The 22,345-nt window shown below is 46.6% G+C and overlaps 1 protein-coding gene across 4 annotated transcripts in view; it reads right to left on the bottom strand.

The window, feature by feature from the left end:
• Positions 1 to 22,345, bottom strand: part of ESCO1 (establishment of sister chromatid cohesion N-acetyltransferase 1) — a 226,426-nt gene that overhangs the window by 66,158 nt on the left and 137,923 nt on the right. For all 4 annotated transcript variants that reach the window (XM_085605782.1, XM_085605786.1, XM_085605784.1 and 1 more), the window contains 2 exons: positions 7,045 to 7,176; positions 1,087 to 1,176 (listed from right to left, as the gene is read on the bottom strand). In XM_085605782.1, coding sequence (XP_085461908.1) covers positions 1,087 to 1,176; positions 7,045 to 7,176 — 222 coding nt within the window. The remainder of the gene's footprint in view (positions 1 to 1,086; positions 1,177 to 7,044; positions 7,177 to 22,345) is intronic.

Below are 22,345 nucleotides of genomic sequence, written 5' to 3'. Positions count from 1 at the left end.
GCACGCCAGTCAGCCACTGTTTATTTTTGCATCGCGCTGTCACTTTAAGCGCGATGCGAAAATAAACATGCAGCCTGCTTTCCTTCTAACATGAAAGCTTTTCTTGTCTTTATGGGGCCATATATTTGAAACACATGGCCCAATAAAGATAAGAAAAGCTTTTACCACAAACGTAAAGGAACCGAGCCAGTCCAACTGGACGGCTCTAAAAGAGAAAAGTGTACGTCACTAGACGCTCTTTTCCAATGGCTGGCCACCGTTTAGCATAAACAGTGACGCCAGCCAATGGAAAAGAGGGGCGGGGCTTAAAGCCCACTAGAGAAATGTCCTCTAAATCTTACGCCAGGCGAGACCTAAAAACGAAATGTGCAGACAATGTCAACCCTGACAGGCTTGGCGACAAGGAGCCAGAGCTCTTCACCAAAACAAAATTACCAGCTTTCACTTGAAAGGTTTAGCTGGCATCACTGCTCTCAAACAATTAATCCCCCCCAAAAAAATCTACCAACTTTTACATGTGTTTTCAAATAAACAATATTTAGCCAACACATTCAACTTCGACTGGCACTGGAAAATAATTAAGAGTAATATATAAATGTAACAAGAACAAAGGTACAAGTCCAGAGATCTCGTTTTTGTACGACTTTAAAGCTATACCCTTACACATGATAAAGATCGGGTTGTCTTCATAAAAAAACATTTTCAATCAAGTCTAGGGCCAAATACCTGGACAGGAACCTTAATCCCAATACCAGTTTGTACACAATATTTAACGAGGGCTTTTCACATGAGGTTTTACCAACATCTCACCAAAATCCAAGGTTGCTTACAAATCTACCTGAATATCATCTGTGAGGAACACACAGTGAAGAAAAGGGTTTAGATTCTGACCATATTTGGGTTTAAAAGCATATTTGACACAGTCCCAGCACCTAGAACTGAGGCAAGGAATGGCAAAGCTTAGTCCGGATGCCAGCTTTTTAAAACTGATGACAAACTCATGACTTCAAGCAGGAATGACAAAGCATGTAGAAAAAGCAATGGCAAATAAAAATCACAGGAAATCAACCTGCTCAGAAGAATTACCTTTTTTCGAGCATACTTTGGATCATCTGGAAAAACCATTATTATCTTGCCATCAGGAAATTCGGCCAAAATCCTCTCCTTCTTCCAACCCTATGCAAAAGAAAATAGTGTTATCTTTGTAAAACTAATTTTGAAGATGTGACTTTTAGTTACCTGTCTCCCTTGCACCTCACTCAATGTTCTGACATTTTCTATATTAATTAATACAAAACGGTTTAGAATATCCTTTGTAAACCTACTACCCCAAATCATTCAAGAGAGGATCCCAACGTTAAAGTTAGTAGCAATTTAGGTACATTTTAAATGAGGGTTTTGACAAGCTTGAACATATGTTACTTACCTCTTTTTAATCTATAATCTTCAAATGTAGTATATACCACTTGTGAACAACGCAGCTGATGGCAATAGCACATTTTGGACAAAAATTGGTCCGATAACCCAACCACCCTGCTTGGGATGCTGTTAAGACTTAAAAGGACACAAACCACATACCAAGTTATATCAGCCTTAGCACAAAGTCCTCAGCTGCCAGACCACAAAGGAGTAAGGAGCAACCTCCTCACACTCCTTTGTTATTCCTCAAGGATGGAATTGCACATTCAGCCACTCCTGTTCCTATTTTACATGGTGCTGTGTACTGTAACAGAGGAGGTGCAGTGTGTGCTCAACTGCCTGGTATACTGCCAATGCCACTTCCACTGCATTGTCTGTTGTACCGTTTACTGCAAACCATGGTACCTACGCTGCACCCCATCCATGATGCTGTACTATGGCAGTTAGTCTCACTTTATTGACTCAGTAATTATCCAACATCTCTGGACTGAAGCAAGTCTCCCAGTAGCAGTAGGTCCCAACGCAGAGGATCTTGATCCCTCCAGGGTTCACAGTTCTCCAGCATGGGCCACCACAGTACCAGCTGCAAACCAATTATCAAGGTCCAAGGTGTCCACCTGGTGTCAGCTCCACAGATGTACTTCTTACAGGAAACACAATTGAAGGTGTTCAAAGGGAGAGAGGGGAAGGCTTGGCCTGAGGCATGTCTTTGTAGATATTTTGACACAAGAACATGACGGTAGTTATAATATATTCTAACGAGCGGCGAGTCAACATACTGATCACTAACAGGGTATCGGCGCAATCACTATCATACCAGATCTCTGCTCATAATAGCTGGGATGTATTTACACCCCACACACAGGCGTGTCCAAAATGAACCCTTCATAAGCATTAAGTTTGATTAATATGATCTAAAGTATAAAAATGTGTCTCATATTCATCATTACTATATGCCTACCATTCACTTGATTTGTGCATCAAGGAACGATACGCGACCCATTTGATGTAGCGCAACACATTCAATACAGTGCAACATAAAAGTGGTGTTGGCCAACGCGCTTTACTGATCCACAAATATTTGTACACCGCCTCGTACAAATAACATCTGGAAGAGGCGCACACAACATAGGTGAATTGATGGGCGATCCCTTTGATGACGGAAAATTAAATTGAATACACTCACAACAGTGAATCTCCCTTTGGGATACTATATCTCCACAGAACTTTCCTTTTGGAAGTCACGACCACAGACAGGAGTATTATTACATTAAATGCATGAATGAATGAGAATGTGAGGATTGAACGCATGCGTTTGCCTTTAAAAAAATTAACTCTTGGAATCTAGGTTCTGAATAAAGTCAGGGACTCCGTATGAGGCCAAAAACGCACTAACAAGAGATCCGGGACCAATAGTTATCCTCAACATCCCAATTACATATTTCTTTTACTCCAAGTTTGTTTATTATTTTCATCATGTAAGAAATAGATAACAGGCAGTCGGCCCCCGGAACATCACGGATACCTCTCAACTACAATAGGACTCTAATGGGGCGCAATTTATCATACAAGATTGTTTTTCATAGCCATTACAGTGCGGAGAGAGAGAGAGAGAGAGAGAGAGAGAGAGAGACGGGAAGGAGGTCAAACAATGTCACAATATACTTTAACCATATTGCAGGCTATAATAATAAGAGAACTACCACGAGCTCAGCGGCATGTAGATACATCGCTCCACCACACATTAGGAATGCATCATGTGTATGGCCTGCATTAGCCTATGCAAAAGGCTGAGAGAGCTAAGAACGTTTGGTATTTTATAACAGCGTCAGACGGGTCTTAACCCTCAAGGACATAGTTGCCTAGGAAGTTCATCCTGCAGTTGACTGTGTCCATGGGTGCAGGAAGGAAGGGGCTTTGCAGCTTCTCATATTTATAGAAAACAAATTTCAACAACATATAAACAGATCAAAGTCGGCAATCAAGAAGGAGGGAGAAGGGCAGGGGGCAGTTGCTGCGTGTCCCAGAGTAACGAGTCTCCCTTGGTCGTAAACGTAGGGGTGATGGGAGACACGGAGGTGTCTTACAAGTGTTGGACTAGTCAAAGAGTTTGAGTAAGCGAAGCCGAAGTGGGCTCCCAATTATGTTTTTAAAAACGCTTTAGTTTTCCAAGAACAAAGAATGGCTCGGAATGTTAAAGTGATGATGTAAATATATATGTAACGGTGTCAATATGTGCTAAGTAAATAAGAAAATAACTGTCCTGCCCAGTACAGTAGCCTTTGCATGCTCCACCCAGCAACTCCATTTTCATTATGCTCTGGTTTCTATAATCTTTCACCAGGACACCATAGGCACATCAATTCTACATACATCAACTTGCATTTGAGAAGCTCCTACTACAATAAAACAAATTCTCCCACCAAAGAGCTTTGCTCCTCCTTGGAGCTAGGTTTTTGTTTGTCTAACATCTAAATAAGGTAAGTAATAAAAAACACTTGAAGATTCTCCAGACCATAAAGTGTAACCTTAATTTCCATAGAAGCCAAGGGTATTTCTTGGACTAGAGAGCCATGTATAGAGAGCCATGTAAGCACGGGGACACACATCACTAACTGACTAATCGATAGCTTAGACAGGTCCAAGCACATGTTCTTGCCCAGTGCATGCTATTATAAAGCTAAATAAGCACTGGCAATGCCAATTGGTCTCGCCTTAGTGAGATCCAAAGGCTTTTGCTTTTAGCCATGTTGAATAGTGTGGCAGCTGTGCAGCATGGCAGGAATTAAAAAAGAAAAATGCTATTTTGACGCAGTCAGCGTTGGACACTTCGTAGAATATTTCTTTTTTCTTTGACAATACTGCACCACAGCAGTACTGCTGTAAAACATGGCTAAAAGAAAAGAATGACAAAGTCAAATAGCTATTGCGCAAGAACTACTTGGGTTTGTCAACGGTTTTATTTTGTGGTGAGGTACAGGGCAAGCAACGCAGGATGGGGTGTGATGGTTGTAGAGCACAAGCAACAACACGGCAGAGCAACACAGGGTATTGACATATTAACAAACCTCTGAAGTTAGGGAGAAAAAGCGCCGTACCGAGGGCAGCGCTGGCTTTTATTGTTATGGTGGATGGAGGCAGGTCAACAGGTGTTTGGGCGGTTGGGGTGGAGCAAGTAACATGAGGGACAGCAAGAGGAGGGCCAGAGGGAGCTAGGAACACCACAGACAGTGGGAGAAGGGCAGGAGAGGGCCAGCAACATCACGTACATTGAGCAGGGGGTGTGAGGTACTGATGAAGCAACACAATGCCGGGACGGGAGGGGGACATGGTGGCAGGGAAAGCAAGGAAAAGGGAAATGAGAGAGAAGATGAAGCCTACTAATAGTAAGCTATGGGGGGCTCCAAGTCCCCTGAACGCTAACAAAATGTTTGCAAGTGAAAACACAAGTGTGGTTTCAGGCAAGACATAAAAAGGGCAAAATCGCATAATTCTTTTCTTGTGAAATTTTACAAAATTCTATAAACATGTTGCAAAATTATGCTTTTAAATCGAAATGTAGTTTGTTAGTCTCCCACACAACTTTTTTATTTACCCGAGCTCGCATTTCAGGTAAAAATGTCTCAAGATACCGACAGGACACTGGTTTAAGCAAATGTCTCTCAGCAAGATATTTTACGCACTAACAAGCCTCATGCATTCAACAGCATAATGTAAAATGTCAAGTCTTTTGGGGAATTTTGTAGAATGTGGTAATTAAGCGTGTTTTGCCAGTGTAATTAAACGACTAGATAACACCGAACCTAATATCTGCCACTGGTGCCCGGAAGACTACTATGAAGGACTCTATGAAAGCATTCTACACAATGCAAGTCAAGCTCCAAAGAGTATATAATCAGGCCAGCTGCCACATCGCAGGTCATAAGCTCACTTATAACATTTCCCTTTCTGAAACTGATATTTACCAAATAATGGGTTGAATGTAAAACATTAGACCTTGACAACAAAGTTACCCATTGTTGTACAGCTTATCTCTTGCTTTAGCCAGCCACCTGTAGAGACAGATTTTTAGAGTCTAGAGGAGCGTGATGGGCAATACATCATGGACTGGAATGCAGCAGGGCCCGAGATTAATTCAAGCATTAAATCGATCAACATGTTGTTGCAATGTTTTGTCAGGTGCCAAATAATACACAGGCAGCAAAACGACATTAAAGCTGCTCTTTGTAGTCCCAGAAATGTACAAAGTCGACAAATGTATAATTCTGAGGCTTATCCGCTGTTTAAAACTAGTGATGTGCTGAAGCAGAGTTATTTATATAATGCTTCAAAACAGCATTTTATTTGGCCCATTTCTAAGTACCCCTAGTCTTGTTTGATATGGGACCTGAAGCAAGAATAAATAATGAATCTTCCCATTACACAATATGCGGTCAATTAGAAAATCAGAGATTAGAGCTCCTTATACTGAGGCTGCAGTCAGAAAGTTAGCAGCAACTTCATCTCCATGGTAAAAGTATAGTAATTACTCAGCAATAATGAGCCCTTCATTCAAAATTCAAAGTTAAAAACGCCACATTTATCGCTGCTTTATTTTGAGCTGCAGCTTTGGTTTCTAATAATGTAGGTGTATTCCACGTATTTATTTTCTAGTAAGTGGGAGATTGTTATGGCCTAAAAACGTCTGCCCTTTACTTTCTCATTGCTGGCACTTTCAGAAGTCAGCACACACTTGCAGTAAGAAACATGCACCATAAACTCCCTTGTAATAAAGTTCTCTCTCTGTCCTTGTACATGGTCACAGAACTCCTTAGTAACTTACAATATCCTTATAATGTTCACTGGGGGTACATAATCCTGTGTAGGTTAATGGGGACGTATAGAGTGGCATTCGTCTAAATAGCCTTTTTGCATCAGAAGGCAACATACACATCTTAGAATACAACCCAAGTGGCTTAAGGTTCTGGAGATATGAAGGTTTTCACAATTTGCATGCTTGAAGCAAGGGTGACCCTTCAATTGTCATGTGTAAAGTAGTAGCTTATTCCAAAGAACAGATACCTGCAGAGGGAGAGCGGAGTCTGAACAGGGTTGCTGACAGGCTGGTTTGTAAGTTTTCAATTTGGAACACCCATACCACATACAACTTGTACTGCAGACAAAGCAAAGAGATGTAAACATTGCTCACTGAAGGGACAGTGCAGCCAACAAAGATTTGAAATGTTTTTTTTTGGGCCTCAACAAAGAAATGGTCAGATAGGCAGAGTGATTTGAAGGGACTGAAACGCTTTAAGTAAGATAGTATGGAAGCCCAGGTAAATTCTGCAAACAAATGCAATAGTAATTTGTCTAGAGTGATGCGTTTATCTTAAAGAGCTATAGCGTATCAAAAAGATTTATTAGGCACAGTGACCGCTCACAAAGCTCAAAGATTAACATTTACTTCAAATTAGAGCAATAGCGCCAACACACACAAAAGCCCTGTCTGAGTCCAACAACGAGTTCTTTGCACAAATATCATACTATTTTGTTGATCAATACTTCTGATGAGCATGCTATGTTGACAAAACCATAAAAAGGTTCCACACCTTATGCTAATGCCAACCCACTGGAAATCACTCTTACCACAAATTTCACAGCACTGACAAACCGGTTGTGGAAGAAAATATGTTGAGTTTCATCCTCAGGATTTGAAGCTGTATAAAGCATCCCACACACATTACAGGAATTGGCTCCGAATCGTTTCTGTCCCTCATCCTACGAAGGAGACAACAAGAAAAGATGTATCATTTGGTTTAATAAAGCGTATCTTATGGAAGTTCGATTTCCAAATAATACATCGAGAAAAAATACAAAGGCCTAGCGCAACACAAATCTTTGATAAAACATATCCAACATGCTTACAGACCGTGAACCTTTGCAGGTCTACAATACATTTACTTTGATAATTACTTGTTACACTTCATATAATTGAAAGTGAACATTTGTACAGTTTTATCGCTTAAGCGATAGCAAACACTTTCTAGTTCTTGACCTGTTGCTTCTTTTAAGATTTCCGCTTTCTCATTGCTACACTTTAGACACTCATAGAATCCTTCTAATCCAAACTACAGTTTATCTGTTTGGAATAATCATGGGCAAAACATTTATGAGAGGCCACTGAAGTCAAAATTTTAGAGCAAGACGGGAAGGCATTTAACCCATTTAACCAAGTACTCTACAAAATATCTTTCTGCCACAAAGTAACCTTTTCACAAAGCATTTACTGTTTCAGCACGAGGATTGAATCAATTATGATGTTACACATACAGTTTTTTGTGACAGAAAGTGAGCAAATGAGGTCTTGCTACAAAATGGCCTGCCGCAGTCAAAACTCACAAGTTGTCACTACAATTTTATGTTATTTCTTGGATATAGTCTAGTGTTAACTCACTCCACTTAACTCAGGGGTGTGGCATTTTACAAAATATCTATTTGTCGAAAGGACTTAAAGCTTCAGAAATCTACTTATCCTGTAAAAAAAAAGAAAATAAAAAAACGCTAATCTCTTTTGGTGCCATGTTACAAGGTGAGAAATTATGGTGGCAACATCAATAAATCAGGGCTCTGATAATAGCCATATGATAATGTTATTTTATGTGCACACCCACAAACTAACATGTTTAAGGGAGTTCATTGACCTCTCTTCAATCTCTTCTGATACTGAAAAAGATGGGAATGGACCCCTGAAAAGGCAGGAGGGGACACTTTATCCAAAACGGGTAAATAAACGGCACAGGGAAGGTGAATGTGCAATCGTCACTAGGTTTTCGCATGTGAATATGAAATTCACACAAGTTTGGAAGGAGTACAGTTTTCAGGCTTACATCTATAAACTCTCGTGAATGCCTGAAAGTGTTAAATCAGCACCAATGTAAGGACCTACACCTGCAGGTGCAGTTTTGTGACCTTTAAGAATCAGACACCTATGTTGTCAATGATGGTACCCAAACTGGAGTCAATAATCAACCTTTTCTTTTTTAATACTGGCATGCATCAAACATGTTTTATTAAATGAAGCCTCAGACAGGACACCAAGTTGCATATTAGTTTATCACATATTTTGTTTTCCAAGTTGCAATTTTTTACGAACACTATTTTGAAAGCAAAAACACAAATGCTGCTTTCATGCTTATGAATTTGCATGTACACTTAAAGTTATTTGGGAGCTTAATAAATAAGTGATACATTTTTATTACCTGTACACTTTTTGAATACTGAAACCACTATCAGTAATAGAAAGCAGAACCTACTGCCAGCTGAATTTTCTTACAGTGCTCGCCCTGATAATAATGGTTTTGCATTTATGAATCATTTACACGTTTGAATAAATTATACATATGGATAGAACCCTTGTCTTAGTGGCGACAATCCTTTCACAGATGAATACTGTTGTACTGTAAAATGGCAGCCAAAGGGTTTAAGATTAAGTAAACCTTGAAAACTTGTTGTTCTTATCCCTAAACAATAGGTCCTAGGTGTTGGGCAACAGAATTCCATACCCCTGCCTTAACCTTCTGAAAATAATCTAAAGCTGCTGTTTTAATCAGTGGAGTAACCATATCATTGGTACTCGTGGTGCACTGATTGCAAGATCAAGGGGTGTGTGGGGGCCCAATGCACCCCATTGTGGTGCTCTTTTACAGAAAAAGAGCTCTCTAGGCGAGACTTAAAATACCGCCTTAAAATGACTAGGGTTAGATTTTACAAAATCACAACAATGTTCTCATTGAGCTACATGGTGATTTTGGGTTCCTTAAATTTTAGACAAAAAGTAACGGGTCAGATGCCTGAACACAACATTTTCCGTTTTATCATTTGCAGCACTTACCGTATCACAAAATGCGAATTGCAAAACTATGTATACATAAGCAGAAGGGTATGAAATTGCGATTCAGAAACAGTTGCAAAATACTGAGTCTCAAACTGCAACTGGCACCTTGACCAGTTCACATGAACTTATCACCAAAGTGTGACCACTGCTGCACCAAAAGAAAGCTGCACAGGACAACACTTCTACAGTGAATCAAGGAGGCCAAGAGCGATAAAACAATGAGCCAGGGCACATCAGTCACTCATGGAGGAGCAGAAGAGGCACAAAAATAAGTTATCAGCATAACAAGATCAGCTCCTTGAGATGGTCACAGGAAAAAAAAAAATATCAAGATTCCGCCACCACAACCCTTGCCCCAAAAAGGACTGGGTCTGAAGTTGCTCCACACGAGCTGATGTTGTCTGTAAGGTAGGCCCCCTGGAATAACCCCTACACTGTTGGTACAACTAACTGACAGATTTGAGTCCCTAAGATTGAGTCGTGGCTGAACGGTCTTTAAATTGTTCGAGCACTTAATTAGGTCATGTTAAATTCTATTTATATAGCGCCAAATCACCAACAGGTCTCTAAGTGCAAAAAACAAGACTCTAAACCTGGAACCTAGCATGACTGCCGGCGTGTCTAGATGGGCTTATCCAAACACCTGAGTGAACAGAATGGTCTTAAGTTTCCTCCTAAACGGGAGTAAAGTGACTTCCCTGCGCAAGCTATCTGGAAGCTTGTTCCAAAGCTGGGGAATCACGACTGATAAAGCTTGCATCCCCCCCCCCTTTCCCGCCCTCCCACCACGAGTGTTTTTGTCAAAACGTGGGCATGCCAGCAGGCTTGCCTCAGATGATCGGAGGCATCGTCCTGGCACATATTTCTTCACATGGTCTTTGTTGTAACCGGGTGCTGCTCCATGGAGGGCTTTATGTGCAATGCACAGACCCTTAAACCTAACCCTCTTCTTGATTGGGAGCCAATGTAGTTGTTGTAGCAGAAGTTTGGCACGTGCTCTTCTCGGAAGTTTAAAAATCAGTCTTGCCACATCATTCATAACCACCTGAAGTTTCCCTAATAGTTTTGTCAGGTAGCCCTATGTATACTGTGTCACTGTAGTCCAGGTGCAACACAATTAGGGCTGACACAACAGTACGCATAGTGGAAAATGACAGCAGGGGTACAAGTTGGGGGAGTTGCCTCATAAGGCCCACACAACTCCCCACTACAGCGGTCCCCTGATTGTTCAGTGTTAACTTGGTGTCCAGCCGGATGCCCAGGCTCTTCACAGCTGACACCGGTGTCGGGGTAGTGCCTAGCTCTTGTGGCCAGAAGGAGTTGAACTAGGGGTTGGCCCCTGCAGTGATAGTAAGCACCTCCGTCTTGTCAGGATTTACTTTCAATGAATTAATGGTCATCCAGTTCATAGTTAACCAGAGAATATTTTGCACATTGGACAGTGCCTGTGAAGAGCTGTCAATCCGCATGATTAATTGCGTGTCGTTGGCATAGTTGAAAACCTAACATTCAAGTTTTGCCAGTGCTTCTACCAGTGGCTGGAGGTAGATGTTGACGAAAGAGCAAGGGGGATACCGCAGAGCCCTGCGGAACCCCACATGGCAAAGCGCCCTTCCTGGACGTGCATTCACCCAGTTGGACCCTTTGTGATCAATCCTTCAGGAAGGAGGCGATCCATTGGAAGACCACACCAGTAACTCCCAGCCGCCGAACACGGGCCAAAAGCTGAGCATGGTTCACCGTGTCGAACGCGGCTGAGAGATCTAAAAGGATCAGAGCTGATGATTCCTTCATGTCTGCTGCGAGCCTCAGCTCATCCAGCACTGAGAGCATCATAGCCTTCTCTCCAAACAATTCAGAGCCATCAAAGGGCATATCCACAAATATGCTTGGATAGATGCTGAAACCCCAGTTGATCTCATCCAGGCCTGCCTTCTAAGCATGAACTGGTGCAGATAGCTCTGCCTAGACAGTCTACGGTGTCCAAGCAGTATATAAGGCATATTTTGCTGCATTCTGACCATCATGGATGGTTTAAGCCAGCATAGCTCCAAATTCTCCAGGGACAGCCAGAAACATCTCAGTGGCGATGTGCCATAAAGCACAGAAATGCCTATCCAGAAGGCACACTGCTTTCAATGACCTTATGACTAAAGTAGCCGAAGGAATCAATACAGCAGCATTAGTAGTGGCTTTACTTGTGGATGCCTGTACCACCAGACTTTGCGGCGTAGCATGCCTTGTCCCAAAAAGTAAATAAATAAGTAGGGACCCCAGGGGCTAGTCTATGTTGCCCAGTCACAGACTGACTGACTGACCGGGGAGAAAGAACATGGCCCAGGCCAAGTGGCCATCAGGGTGTACAAGAGGGCCTTGCTGAATGGCAATAGTAGCTCCAAAGAGGTGAGGCCTGTTTTAAAGAACTGAGTTAATAGGTTTGCCTTAGTTTTAGCAGCGGGCAACTGCAAATGTAGCATTTCTGCTGCCCTACTCACAACTACCGAGAATGAAGTTGAGGAGATTCAGCCACAGAATTGGCAAAAGCCGCAGACGGGAAAGAGGAGCCAAGGTCTGCCCACAGCATTCAGACCCAGAAGTTGAATCTGGGTGTTCGTGAAGGAGAGGAGTGGGAGAGAGCAGTCCCAGAGCGGTGAGCAGTGGCGAATTGCTCCAAAGACCTGTCAGCAATAGATGCCTCTCAGACCAGACCAGTCCTAAAAAGAATGAAACAATGTTTCTTTTGCAAAGAGCAAATAATCATAACACTGGCATGTTTATGACAATATCAAGTTCCCTCCTGAATCAAGGATGGAGACGGAAACCTAGTGGAGCCTCATTAATTGCTAAACAGGAAAGGTCCATATAGAAAGGCAAAGGTAGAAAAGAGAGTGGGACTGTACAGAAGAGATAGATGGCAAACGAGAAGACGGTATCTTGAAATGTAGATTAAGAGGAATGTAGGGAAGCAAACCAGAAAATAATGGGCCTAAAACAATGAAAGGGGCAGAAAACGGTTGTCATCTACTTCTGAAACCAGAAAATAAGTAAAGAGTTATTATCTCATTTAGAAACAGAGACAGAAAATCGAACATCATGACCATAGATACCATCAACTGAAGCGCAGAAATAGTAAAAAGAGAAGAGAAGCCCTCATTTTCTAAATCATCAATCTCAAAAGAAAAAGAAAGTGCGTCAAGAGTGAATGAAGCAAAAAATCTTGGTGGAATAAACCCTGCTAGAGAAGTCCCTAACCCAGATCACTGTACATCAGTGCAGGAGATGTCCATTCCAGAGTCTTTAGCAACATCTTGCTCTTTTTTAACTCCACAGGTGCTGCAAGAAGACTAGATTCTAGTTAGGGACACCCCCGATAAAGAATAAGTTGGCATTGTAAATTCTGCAGAAGGAGTCCAGGATAGATAAACCATGCTCCAATGGAGGACAATTTAATAAATTGTTGGCTCGCAAACTAAGCTTACCCCTAAATTTCAGGGATAGAAGCAAGTGATAAGATAAACCCGGAGCCAAGTTCTAATTTATGCACTTAGATTGACCTTCAAGACCGAATATCAAGATTGGAAGGAAACACTTAAAAAGCATACATTTCCACTGATCTTAAAAATAAAAATAAAAAATCTATAATACTGAATAATTCTAACAGGAGATTTCTGCAACATAAAATGACAGATCTGCTGCTATTAAATAGTTCCCAAATTCGGCGTGTGTGGCTTCGCCGAGCTGCAGACTGGCCGCCTTCTAAAAGGGCTCTGCAGGCCTGGCTCACTAATCCTGCGACATCAACATCCTTCAATGGGAATCCGCTGCTGAAACACAGCGGCAGCAACCCCTACATATTGTCTGACACTCTGTGCAAGTTTGATCTATTGGGAGAGGGACGACAAACTGATTTGCGGTCCCGATGCGCTGAGGCTTGGCGCGCGCTATAGACATGGCTGCTGTGCGAGTCTGGTGTGGCTGTGGTGGCTGAGCTCACCTGTGTTTACCTCCCAGTGCACCATCGACTGCCGTGGCCCTGAATGCATATCGTGGGGACCAGGCTGCCGACAACTGCTGTCCATCTAGCCCCATGTGACATGTGGCGTGTTCGTTCCCGAGCCCTTGGGCTGCTACTGGGGCAGGGAGAGGCTCGGAAACACAGAGGGCAGCTTCCCCCCCACCCTCCCACTGGTGCTGGGAGCGGTGGTGGAGTCACCGAGGACGGCACACAGCGATAGATGGGTGGAGGCTGCCGCAAGCCTGCATCGGAGCCGCAGTAGCTGGGTTTGCGTGTGATTCCCGCCCGATACACCATCGATTGCTGCGGCCCTCTGTGACTATCTTGGGGACCGGGCCGCCGACGATTGCTGCCCCCCTGGCCCTGCATGACATCTAGTAGACAGCCTGTGGCGCGCTCAACTCCGCGCAACCGCCTGGGCCCTGAGGCTCCGGCATCCCAGAGGCAGCTTCCTCCTCCCCTCGCTGGTACCAGCGGCAGTAGCGGAGCCATCGAGGACTGCACGGAACATTGACTGAGCAGGAGGCTTGTCACACGCCTGCATTCGAGAAGCTCAGCGAGGCGCAGTGAGTACAGGCGTTAGCCGGGTGGGCGTGCGGCCTTGCGCACTACACGCCGGTGGGGCCCATACCCTGCCCAGTGCTCTAGAGGCCGGGGGGCTTGTGCTCGTGGGACGTGTGCCGGCGCCTGCAGCCTGAGCAGTCCTACATCGCATCTAGGGCTGGGGCTGTGTGTAGCGTGACAATCCCCACACAGGTGGTGAGGCAGTAGACTGGCTCCTCTCCACCCCCTCCCCTGATGGGCCCCCAGTACGTGAGGCCCGAGAGTTGAGATCTGGGACTGCTCTGACTTCACCTGTGTGGGTGGTTTGCCTGTGTTAGACCTGGCATCATTGGCGTGGGTCTCCCTTCCTTTCTTTGACCAAGTGTGTTCCTTCTGGATGTCAAGACGAAACTCTGTCCGAGTGAACAGAGCAAATGACTTTGCAACTTTCATCAAGCTTGCTGAAGAAACTACCCGAGGGGCTAAATCGAGAGCACCTCCTGCAGAAGTCTCAGGGACATTAGACTTCACCCCGTCCGCCGTCGGAATTCCTGTGCGAGGAGTTCAGCTTGCAGGTGAGGCCTCCGTCGAGTAATCCGGAGCCTCTAGTTCTACTGTGAGGACCGCGGATTGGGCACTTCTGAACTTTTGCTAAACCTGTGTGGGCCGCTGCAGCTAAGAGAGCTGCCGCCGCTGAGAGCCCGCCTGAATCTGCACCTTACGCTGAATCTGCGTAGACCGCTGCAGTCGAGAGAGCGCTGTGGCCGCTGAGCGTCCACCGTGGTGCCCGCCTGGTCGAGACCCTAAATTGTCCCATGGGCCGCCGCAGCTGAGTGCCGACACCCTTTGCTACGGTGCACCATCGTGATACGTCCCGTGGGCCGCCGCAGCCAAGAGAGCTGCTGCCGCAGAGTGTCCGCTCTACTGTGCTCCATCGTGATTCGTCCCATGGTCCGCCGCAGCCATGAGAGAGCTACTGCCGCTGAGTGCTCGCACCCTTTGCTACTGTGCACCATCGTGATACGTCCCGTGGGCCGCAGCAGCCAAGAGAGAGCTGCTGCCGCAGAGTGTTTGCTCTACTGTGTACCATCGTGATTCGTCCCATGGGCCGCCGCAGCCATGAGAGAGCTGCTGCCGCTGAGTGCCCGCACCCTTTGCTACTGTGCACCATCGTGATTCGTCCCATGGGCCGCCGCAGCCATGAGAGAGCTGCTGCCGCTGAGTGCCCGCACCCTTTGCTACTGTGCACCATCGTGATTCGTCCCGTGGGCCGCCGCAGCCAAGAGAGCTGTAGCCGCTGAGTGCCCACCCCTGGTGCTATTTCTCATCCTCGTAATTTGCCCCGCGGGCCGCCGCAGCTAAGAGAGCTGTGGCCGCTGAGCGCCCGCACCACTGACAACTTTGCATCCTTGGGATTTGTTCTGTGGGCCGCTGCAGCTAAGAGAGCTGCTGCCGCTGTGAGCCCACCACGGAGCTGCACAACGAGTCATCGTCACCACCAGCCCGGGCCGCCGCATGCTGCCACTGAGCGCCCGCCTGCCCCTGAGTGCCCGAACTACTGAGTGCACGCTGCAGACCTCAGCCTCCAAAACCTGTGGTCGCTGGGAGTCCGCCTGTCACCGTCTCCGCTTCTTCTAGAAGCTGCGTGCTGTAGTCCTTTTAAATGACAGGTACCTGGTGCGCAACGGGTCGCGTAGGCCCCGGCCCTGAACTCAGCACGTGTCCCGCTTTGGGTGAATACGTTGTTGTCTCTTTTAGTCCCTACGGGTTGACGTGAATTGTAGCGGTTGAAACGCTTTGAGTCTTTGAGTTCAACTGTTGGATAAAGATATAATGTTTCTATATCTACCAGAGTTGTGTCCTTTTATAGTGTCGTTACTGCCTTATTGTACATGGCCATAAACGCTTCACACACTGCCTCTGAGATAGGCCCAACTGCTCATGCTACGTTACCACGCAGGGGTTATCAAAGAGGGTAGTCCACTTGACCTCACTTAGGAAGAAGGGTCCCTATTTGGACATTGGCGCTAGCCATTGCCAACTAGAGACCCCCATTTCTAACAGCCCGCATGGGAACACCCCCTTTACCTATAAGCGCTGAGCCATCGATGGCATTGTGCCTCGTGTTCTAGGTGACGTCTAGCTGGGAGAACATCAGCCATTAGTTTATAAAGTTGGGGTATCAAAGAATACCCCGGGCCGTGGGCAGGGGTGCCTAGTGCACAACCATGTTGGCCTAAGGTGTGCTGATCCGCCCTTTGCTACTGTGGGCGTGATCTCCGCTGAGCTCACGTCATTCAGCGTTGCCTGCATACCAACTGCCACAATGGGGAAGACTGACCCTAAACAATCTAAGCTCCCCTTCGATAGTAAGCGTCAGACTCGTACAACTGCTACTAATTCGGAGCCAGACAATGACCCTGGTGCCAAAGAATCTGGGGAAAATCGTGAAATGACCAGCGCACCATATTGCTGGATATGCGCTCCAGCATAAAAACCACAGACCATAATGTCAACGTACTTACCTGTAGCCTAGACAAGGTAAAAAAAAATGTGTTGACGCTCACGAAACCAGTCTAGACACTCTTGAAAACAGGATCTCCGATAACCAAGACTTTCAAGCAGAATCCAGGGAACAACTGCTTCAAATTGAGAAAGTACTGGCTGTAATCAAAGCCAAAAAGGAGGACTTAAAAGTGTGCTCGAGGCGCAACAACCCTTAGAATTATTGGCCTGCCCTGGAGGGGCACTAGGTGGCGCACGCACGGAATGTCCGCCGTCTGGTGAGGCTCCCGCATTCCGACTATATAATGCTACATTAATTCTTCAACCTGCTGTTGCTGTGCTCCCGAAATTTAAGTGAGGCGGAGGATTAGCGTATGGCGCACGATTGGTGCAACTTGCAGTGGGGCATGATTAGAGTTGCTGTGGCGGCGGACGGAATGATGCGCTGAGCAAGGGCTCCCTCTGAGACTCTTGGAGCTGCGAGTGGGCTGCGGAGGGCACGCGAGTTCCGAGGATCCCACGTGGTCGGCGGACCGGAGGCTCGTCGCCCGCTGCTTCGGTATTAAAGAGGCGTCGGATGTGTATGTCGGCCTCGTATAGACCCCTCTTCCGTTACAGCGAGTGGAAGCTGGCAGGTAATACTGGTGCACTGTGTGGGGGCACGGAGACGCTCTCCTGCTTGACTGCGTGAGGCGGCCTTGGGCAGCGGACGGCGGCTGGTGGATGCAGGCATTGCCGCTCTTTATGGCATGAGCAAAGTATGGACAGTGACTGCGGGCGAAGGGCAGGCGCAGTCTAAATGCTGGTGGCTGTGAGATCAGCGTTGACATATCGGCTCTGGTGCTGCTGGGACCTGGCATTATCTTCTACGACGGGAATTCCCTTGCTTTGCTTTTGGTCTCGCCTTGGGTGGCACGCCGCTCTACCGCCACGCTGTTAAGGGAGCGCTTGGAGCGGGCATAACCAGCTACTGCTTGTAGGTGAGAGCGGGTGGCGGTGGGCGCCCAGGGTACTTGGAGTCAGGAGTGCTACGAATGGATTGGCGGGAGTGACTGGGAGCGCCCCTTCCGTGCGGTGAGGTGCATATTATCCCTTCAGGTCTTTGAGCCCCCGTCGGCACGGATGGTGATTTGGTGCATGGGACGGGTTGGATCTTACAACGCTGTCTGACACACTGGGTGGTGGACTAAGGAGAAGGCTACCAGTGACGATCTGGTGACCATAGCTCTGATTTATGCTCATAACGGGAGATCGAGGACTAAACTGAGCCTGAGAGTGGGATCACCGGGCCATATTACTAGTTGTGGCACACCTGCTGTTGTGCCTGTTCCCGGCTGCCAGCTACAGGATGGGAAAGTCGGACGCGCGCCAACAGAGACTTACTTTCGAGGCTAAGAAGGGCGCTCGACAACAGGTGGCAGAGGTAGAGCACCGAATAGAGGAGATGCCACGCGATCAGCATGATGGGTCCAGTAGCGAAGTGCAGTCGATCCTGTCGAAAGTGAGGAAGGGGTTCGCAACGATGGCGGAGAAGATGGACACGCTCTCTAATCGTATGGATGCTATTGCCCACAAGATCGATGGCCATAAAACTCTGCTAAAGGAGGCGGAGCAGAGAATATCGGAGACCGTTGAGCCAGATGGATAAGCTTGTGAAGCTTATAGCTGTTAAGAATGAGGATATCGAAGCGCGCAGCAGACGTAATAATGTTTGCTTACTGGACATACCAGAATGTACGAATACGGGCCAGATGGAGACATATGTCGAGCAGCTGCTCACTGCGGTGATTGGTGCGGAATCTCTGTCTTCCCACTTCATTGTGGAGAGGACTCATCGTACCCTCGGCCCACGACATCCCCCTGGGAACGCGCCTAGGCCCATCATCGCGCGACTACTAAATTATAGAGATAGGGATGCAGTCTTACGAGTGGCCAGGGAGAAAAAGCAGCTAAATTATAATGGGGTGTCCTTTACTATTTTTCCTGATTTTACCACGCAGGTGCAGAAGGAGCGGCATAAATTCATTGCAGTCAAGCAGAAACTGAGACAAGCTCAGATAGATTATGCCCTACTGTATCCTGCGCGCCTCCGAGTTACTTACCAATGTACCCAAAAGATATATACGAAGCCGCAGTAGGTGGAAGACTTTCTCAAGACACTAAAAAAGAGAAAGAGTTTACAGTCTGAGCGTGGTGGCCCTTCAGCAGCGTCCTTGGATGATTTGGAATGATAGCCTTCGCAATTAGTGAGAGACAACTTTGGGGAGGTGCGGTGCTTGCAGCATAGTCAAGTTGGAACCCACGATGATACAGGGTCTGCTGCTACCACTGTGAACTGGAACTTATACTGGAGATAGTGCAGCTGGGCAGGGCATGGACATAATTGATAGTCGGACACCTCTGTCGCCTACGTGGGGGCTTGCTAGGTGCTGCAGGTCTCCTGGATGGGTGGGAGGTACCCGTGGGCCACTCGGTAGTGCTATCCCCCTAATGGGTGTACCCCTGTTTTTTGTCACTTTTGGGTTGGCGTTTTTTTTTTTTTTTTAGACCAGTTCCTTATGAGACTGGGATTGTTATGATGAGTAAGTTTGATTCGTTTTTTGATGGGAGGGTGTGGGGGGGGAGGGTTGAATGATACTGGCATAGTTGGGATGCTTAGTGGGTGGGGGGGAGGGGGGGGAAGGGGTGTTTTACAGCTTGGACTTTACTGATATCTGTTCTGTGCCAGGACAAATGATGACAACCCTGCAGCATTAAGTAATTCCACATATAACTGAGAGGCGTTATTGTGAAATAAGATGCTATGACGGCGCAGGAGGATGACTGTCTTGAGGTTCCTATCCTGGAATGTTAGGGGGTTAGGGTATCCCAGAAAATGCAGAAAGATATTGGCTTATATGGATAGGCAGCGGGTCCAAGTGGCCATGCTACAAGAAACGCACATAAATCCACTTTATCCTCATACCTTTGCTTCCAAGTGGGCGAGTGTTGGGGCTTTTTCTTCTTACTCATCATATGCACGTGGCACAGTAATCCTGGTTAAAAAAGGGACACCTTTTGTGCTGGCTGGCACGTTGGAGGACCCGCAGGGGAGATATGTAGTTGTCTGGGGGAGGCTGGGAAGAGATTCGGTGTCCATTGTTATGGCCCCAATGTCGATGCGCCCGAGTTCTTTACTAACCTATGGGGGAAAATTGTTGCTCTGGGGTCTACTCATTATTTGGGGGGGGGGGGGCAGGGGGGGGGGGAGGGGAGACTTTAATGTCGCCTTGAATCCTACGCAGGACAGGTCCAACCCTGCCGCATACCATTACACTAGGTCTCGGGAGGTGCTGCAGGGTATTATGGAGGAGGGAGGCTTAATAGACGGGTGGCGTCACACTCATGCGCAGGTGATGGAAGGGACTCATTTTACATCCTGCACTGCAACATGGGCTAGGATTGACTACTGCCTACTATCGAGGGGGTTGGAACTAGCATACGAAGTGTCACACATCTAGCCAGAACCTACTCAGATCACTGCCCTTTCAGTCTTATGCTTGTTCTTCCTGGCTATGACAGACCCAGACCTACTTGGCGGATGCGGCCCAACGCCCTTTTAGATCCAGTTTTTCCAATCTGAGCTAGGGGAAGAAATACGGGATTTTTTTCTTCGTAACAAAGGATCAGTAGATAGCGCAGAGGTTAATTGGGAGGCATTTAAGGTCACTATCCAGGGCTACTGTATTTCCAAAAGTTTTGGCGTCCTACGTGATATACAGCGCACGCTTAAAAAACTTGAGCAAGATTTGAGGGGGCTGGAGGGCCGCATGACGCGAGGGGAAACAGGTCAGATACACGCAGATTTCCGGGAAAAGTTATTCGAGTACGACGACAATGCTGCTAGGGAGGTTAAGTTTAAAGGACGATATTGGGTGGCTCGTAGGTATGGCGAGGGAGAGCGCCCTGAGAGGGCTTGGCCGAAATGACACGTTGTCCGCGTTTTATCACGCAAGTATTAGAAATAGAGAAGCCTGGGGGTCTGCTCTGTCAGGATACCCTTGGAATCCTTGACGCATTCACCTCACACTATGCTACATTATATATCTCGCAGCACCAGGGCACGGTAGACCTAGATGCATTTATGGGGGATGTTGTGTTATGTTGGCTCAGTGATGCACATAGGGAATTCTTGAGTGCACCGTTTGAGATTGAGGAGATTAGGGATGCCATCATGTCCCTGCGGAATGGAAGGGCATCTGGATTAGATGGCCTTCCCGCGGAATTTTATAAGAGTTATATAGACATTATGGCGCCAGTACTCAAAGAAATCTTCGAGGAGTCCTTGGAGGTAGGCATACTCCCACCCTCGATGAGGGAAGTATTGATAACATCACTTTTGAAACCGGGCAAACCTCGCAGCTCCTGCGATTCCTTTAGACCCCTATCGCTCATAAATTGCGATACTAAGATTCTGGCCAAGGTTTTGGCTAATCGCTTGTCGCTATTGATGGACAGGATTGTTCTCCCTGATCAATCCGGTTTTGTCCCTGGTAGGGCCACTACCCATAATATGCGCACATTGTTCTTTTTGATACAGAATGTAGCACTGGATTTCCCACTTGCTGCCGTATTTTTAGATGCCACCAAGGCCTTTGATTCTGTGGAGTGGGACTATTTATTCGGTGTACTACAGAAGATGGGATTCCCCAAATTATTCATTTCCTGGATACAGTTATTATATCATCAACCCACTGCAAAGGTGTTGATAAATGGTCACATATCCCCTTCGTATTCTATATCACGGGGCACCCGGCAGGGGTGCCCGCTATCTCCACTACAGTTCGCTATTGCGATTGAGCCGCTTGCGTGTCGGTTACGCCAGAAACATCAGGATAAGGCTTTTCAGTGCTATCAGCATCCGCTTCTCATATCATTATACGCTGATGTTACTTTATACTTCAGAGATCCCCAACAAAACATTAATCCCTTGTTAAGGGAATTTCTGGTTTTTGGAAGACTGTCCGGTGTCCATATTAAATGGGGAAAGTCGCAGATATTTCCTCTTACGGCTGCAGTTCCTAGGTTCCAGCCGGACTTCCCGCTTGAGTGGTGTGACTCTGACCTTCGCTATCTCGGCATACAGGTGACTCGAGATAAGGAGGACACGTTAAGATTGAACTATGGGGTGGCCATCACACGTTTGGTCAGCAATGTCACGCGGTGGATATAGTTGCCCTTGTCATTTGCAGGTAGAGCTTCCCTCATCAAAATGATCGTCCTTCTCCAATTTCTTTACGTGTTCCTTAATATTCCCTACCATCCGGGGCCGTTTTTTTTCAGAACCCTGCATACTGAACTGATAGGATTGCTCTGGGGAGGCAAGCAGTCACGACTTCAATGGTCTGTACTCACGAAGCCGTATGACCAAGGGGGTTTAGATATCCCAGATTTCGAGGTGTATTATGTATGTGCGCAAGCCCATTATGCATACCACTGGTTGCGGCCTGCGGCTTATATGCTGCAGGTGGCTGCTGAGGATTGGCTTGCACATCCTATTCCACTCAATGGCTGTATTCATGCACCCGCAAGCACGCGTGGGACGCCACCCACAACGGTCTCCAGCACGGTTGACGCATGGAGGCGTATGGTAGGGTTACTTCAGTCATCCCCCCCTTGCTGTACTCCTCACGTCTCCCGCTCGTGTATCACCCTGATATGGCATTGTTGCAGGAAACAGGATTTCGCAATATGTGCCAGCGACTGCATATCGCTACATGGGGGGGGACCTATTCCACGACGGTGTGTTTCGATCTCTTGAGCACATGTTCCAGGCAACGCACCCTACGCCCTTAGATGTCTTTATATGTGCGCTTGAGGCAGGAGTTGAAGGGGGTTCTTCCTGATTTCCCTCAAGAACCGAAGAATTTTGTCCCGTTGCACTTCATGCTCACTTCTCCGGATGGTAAGCATTTGGTGTCGGGCATATATCTGAGCATACGGAAGCAGCA

Source organism: Triturus cristatus, chromosome 5_1 (genome assembly GCF_964204655.1).
Source record: "Triturus cristatus chromosome 5_1, aTriCri1.1, whole genome shotgun sequence".
Classification (NCBI taxonomy): Eukaryota; Metazoa; Chordata; class Amphibia; order Caudata; family Salamandridae; genus Triturus; species Triturus cristatus.
Note: the sequence above shows the minus strand (reverse complement) of the source record. Positions and strands in the feature narration are given on the sequence as shown.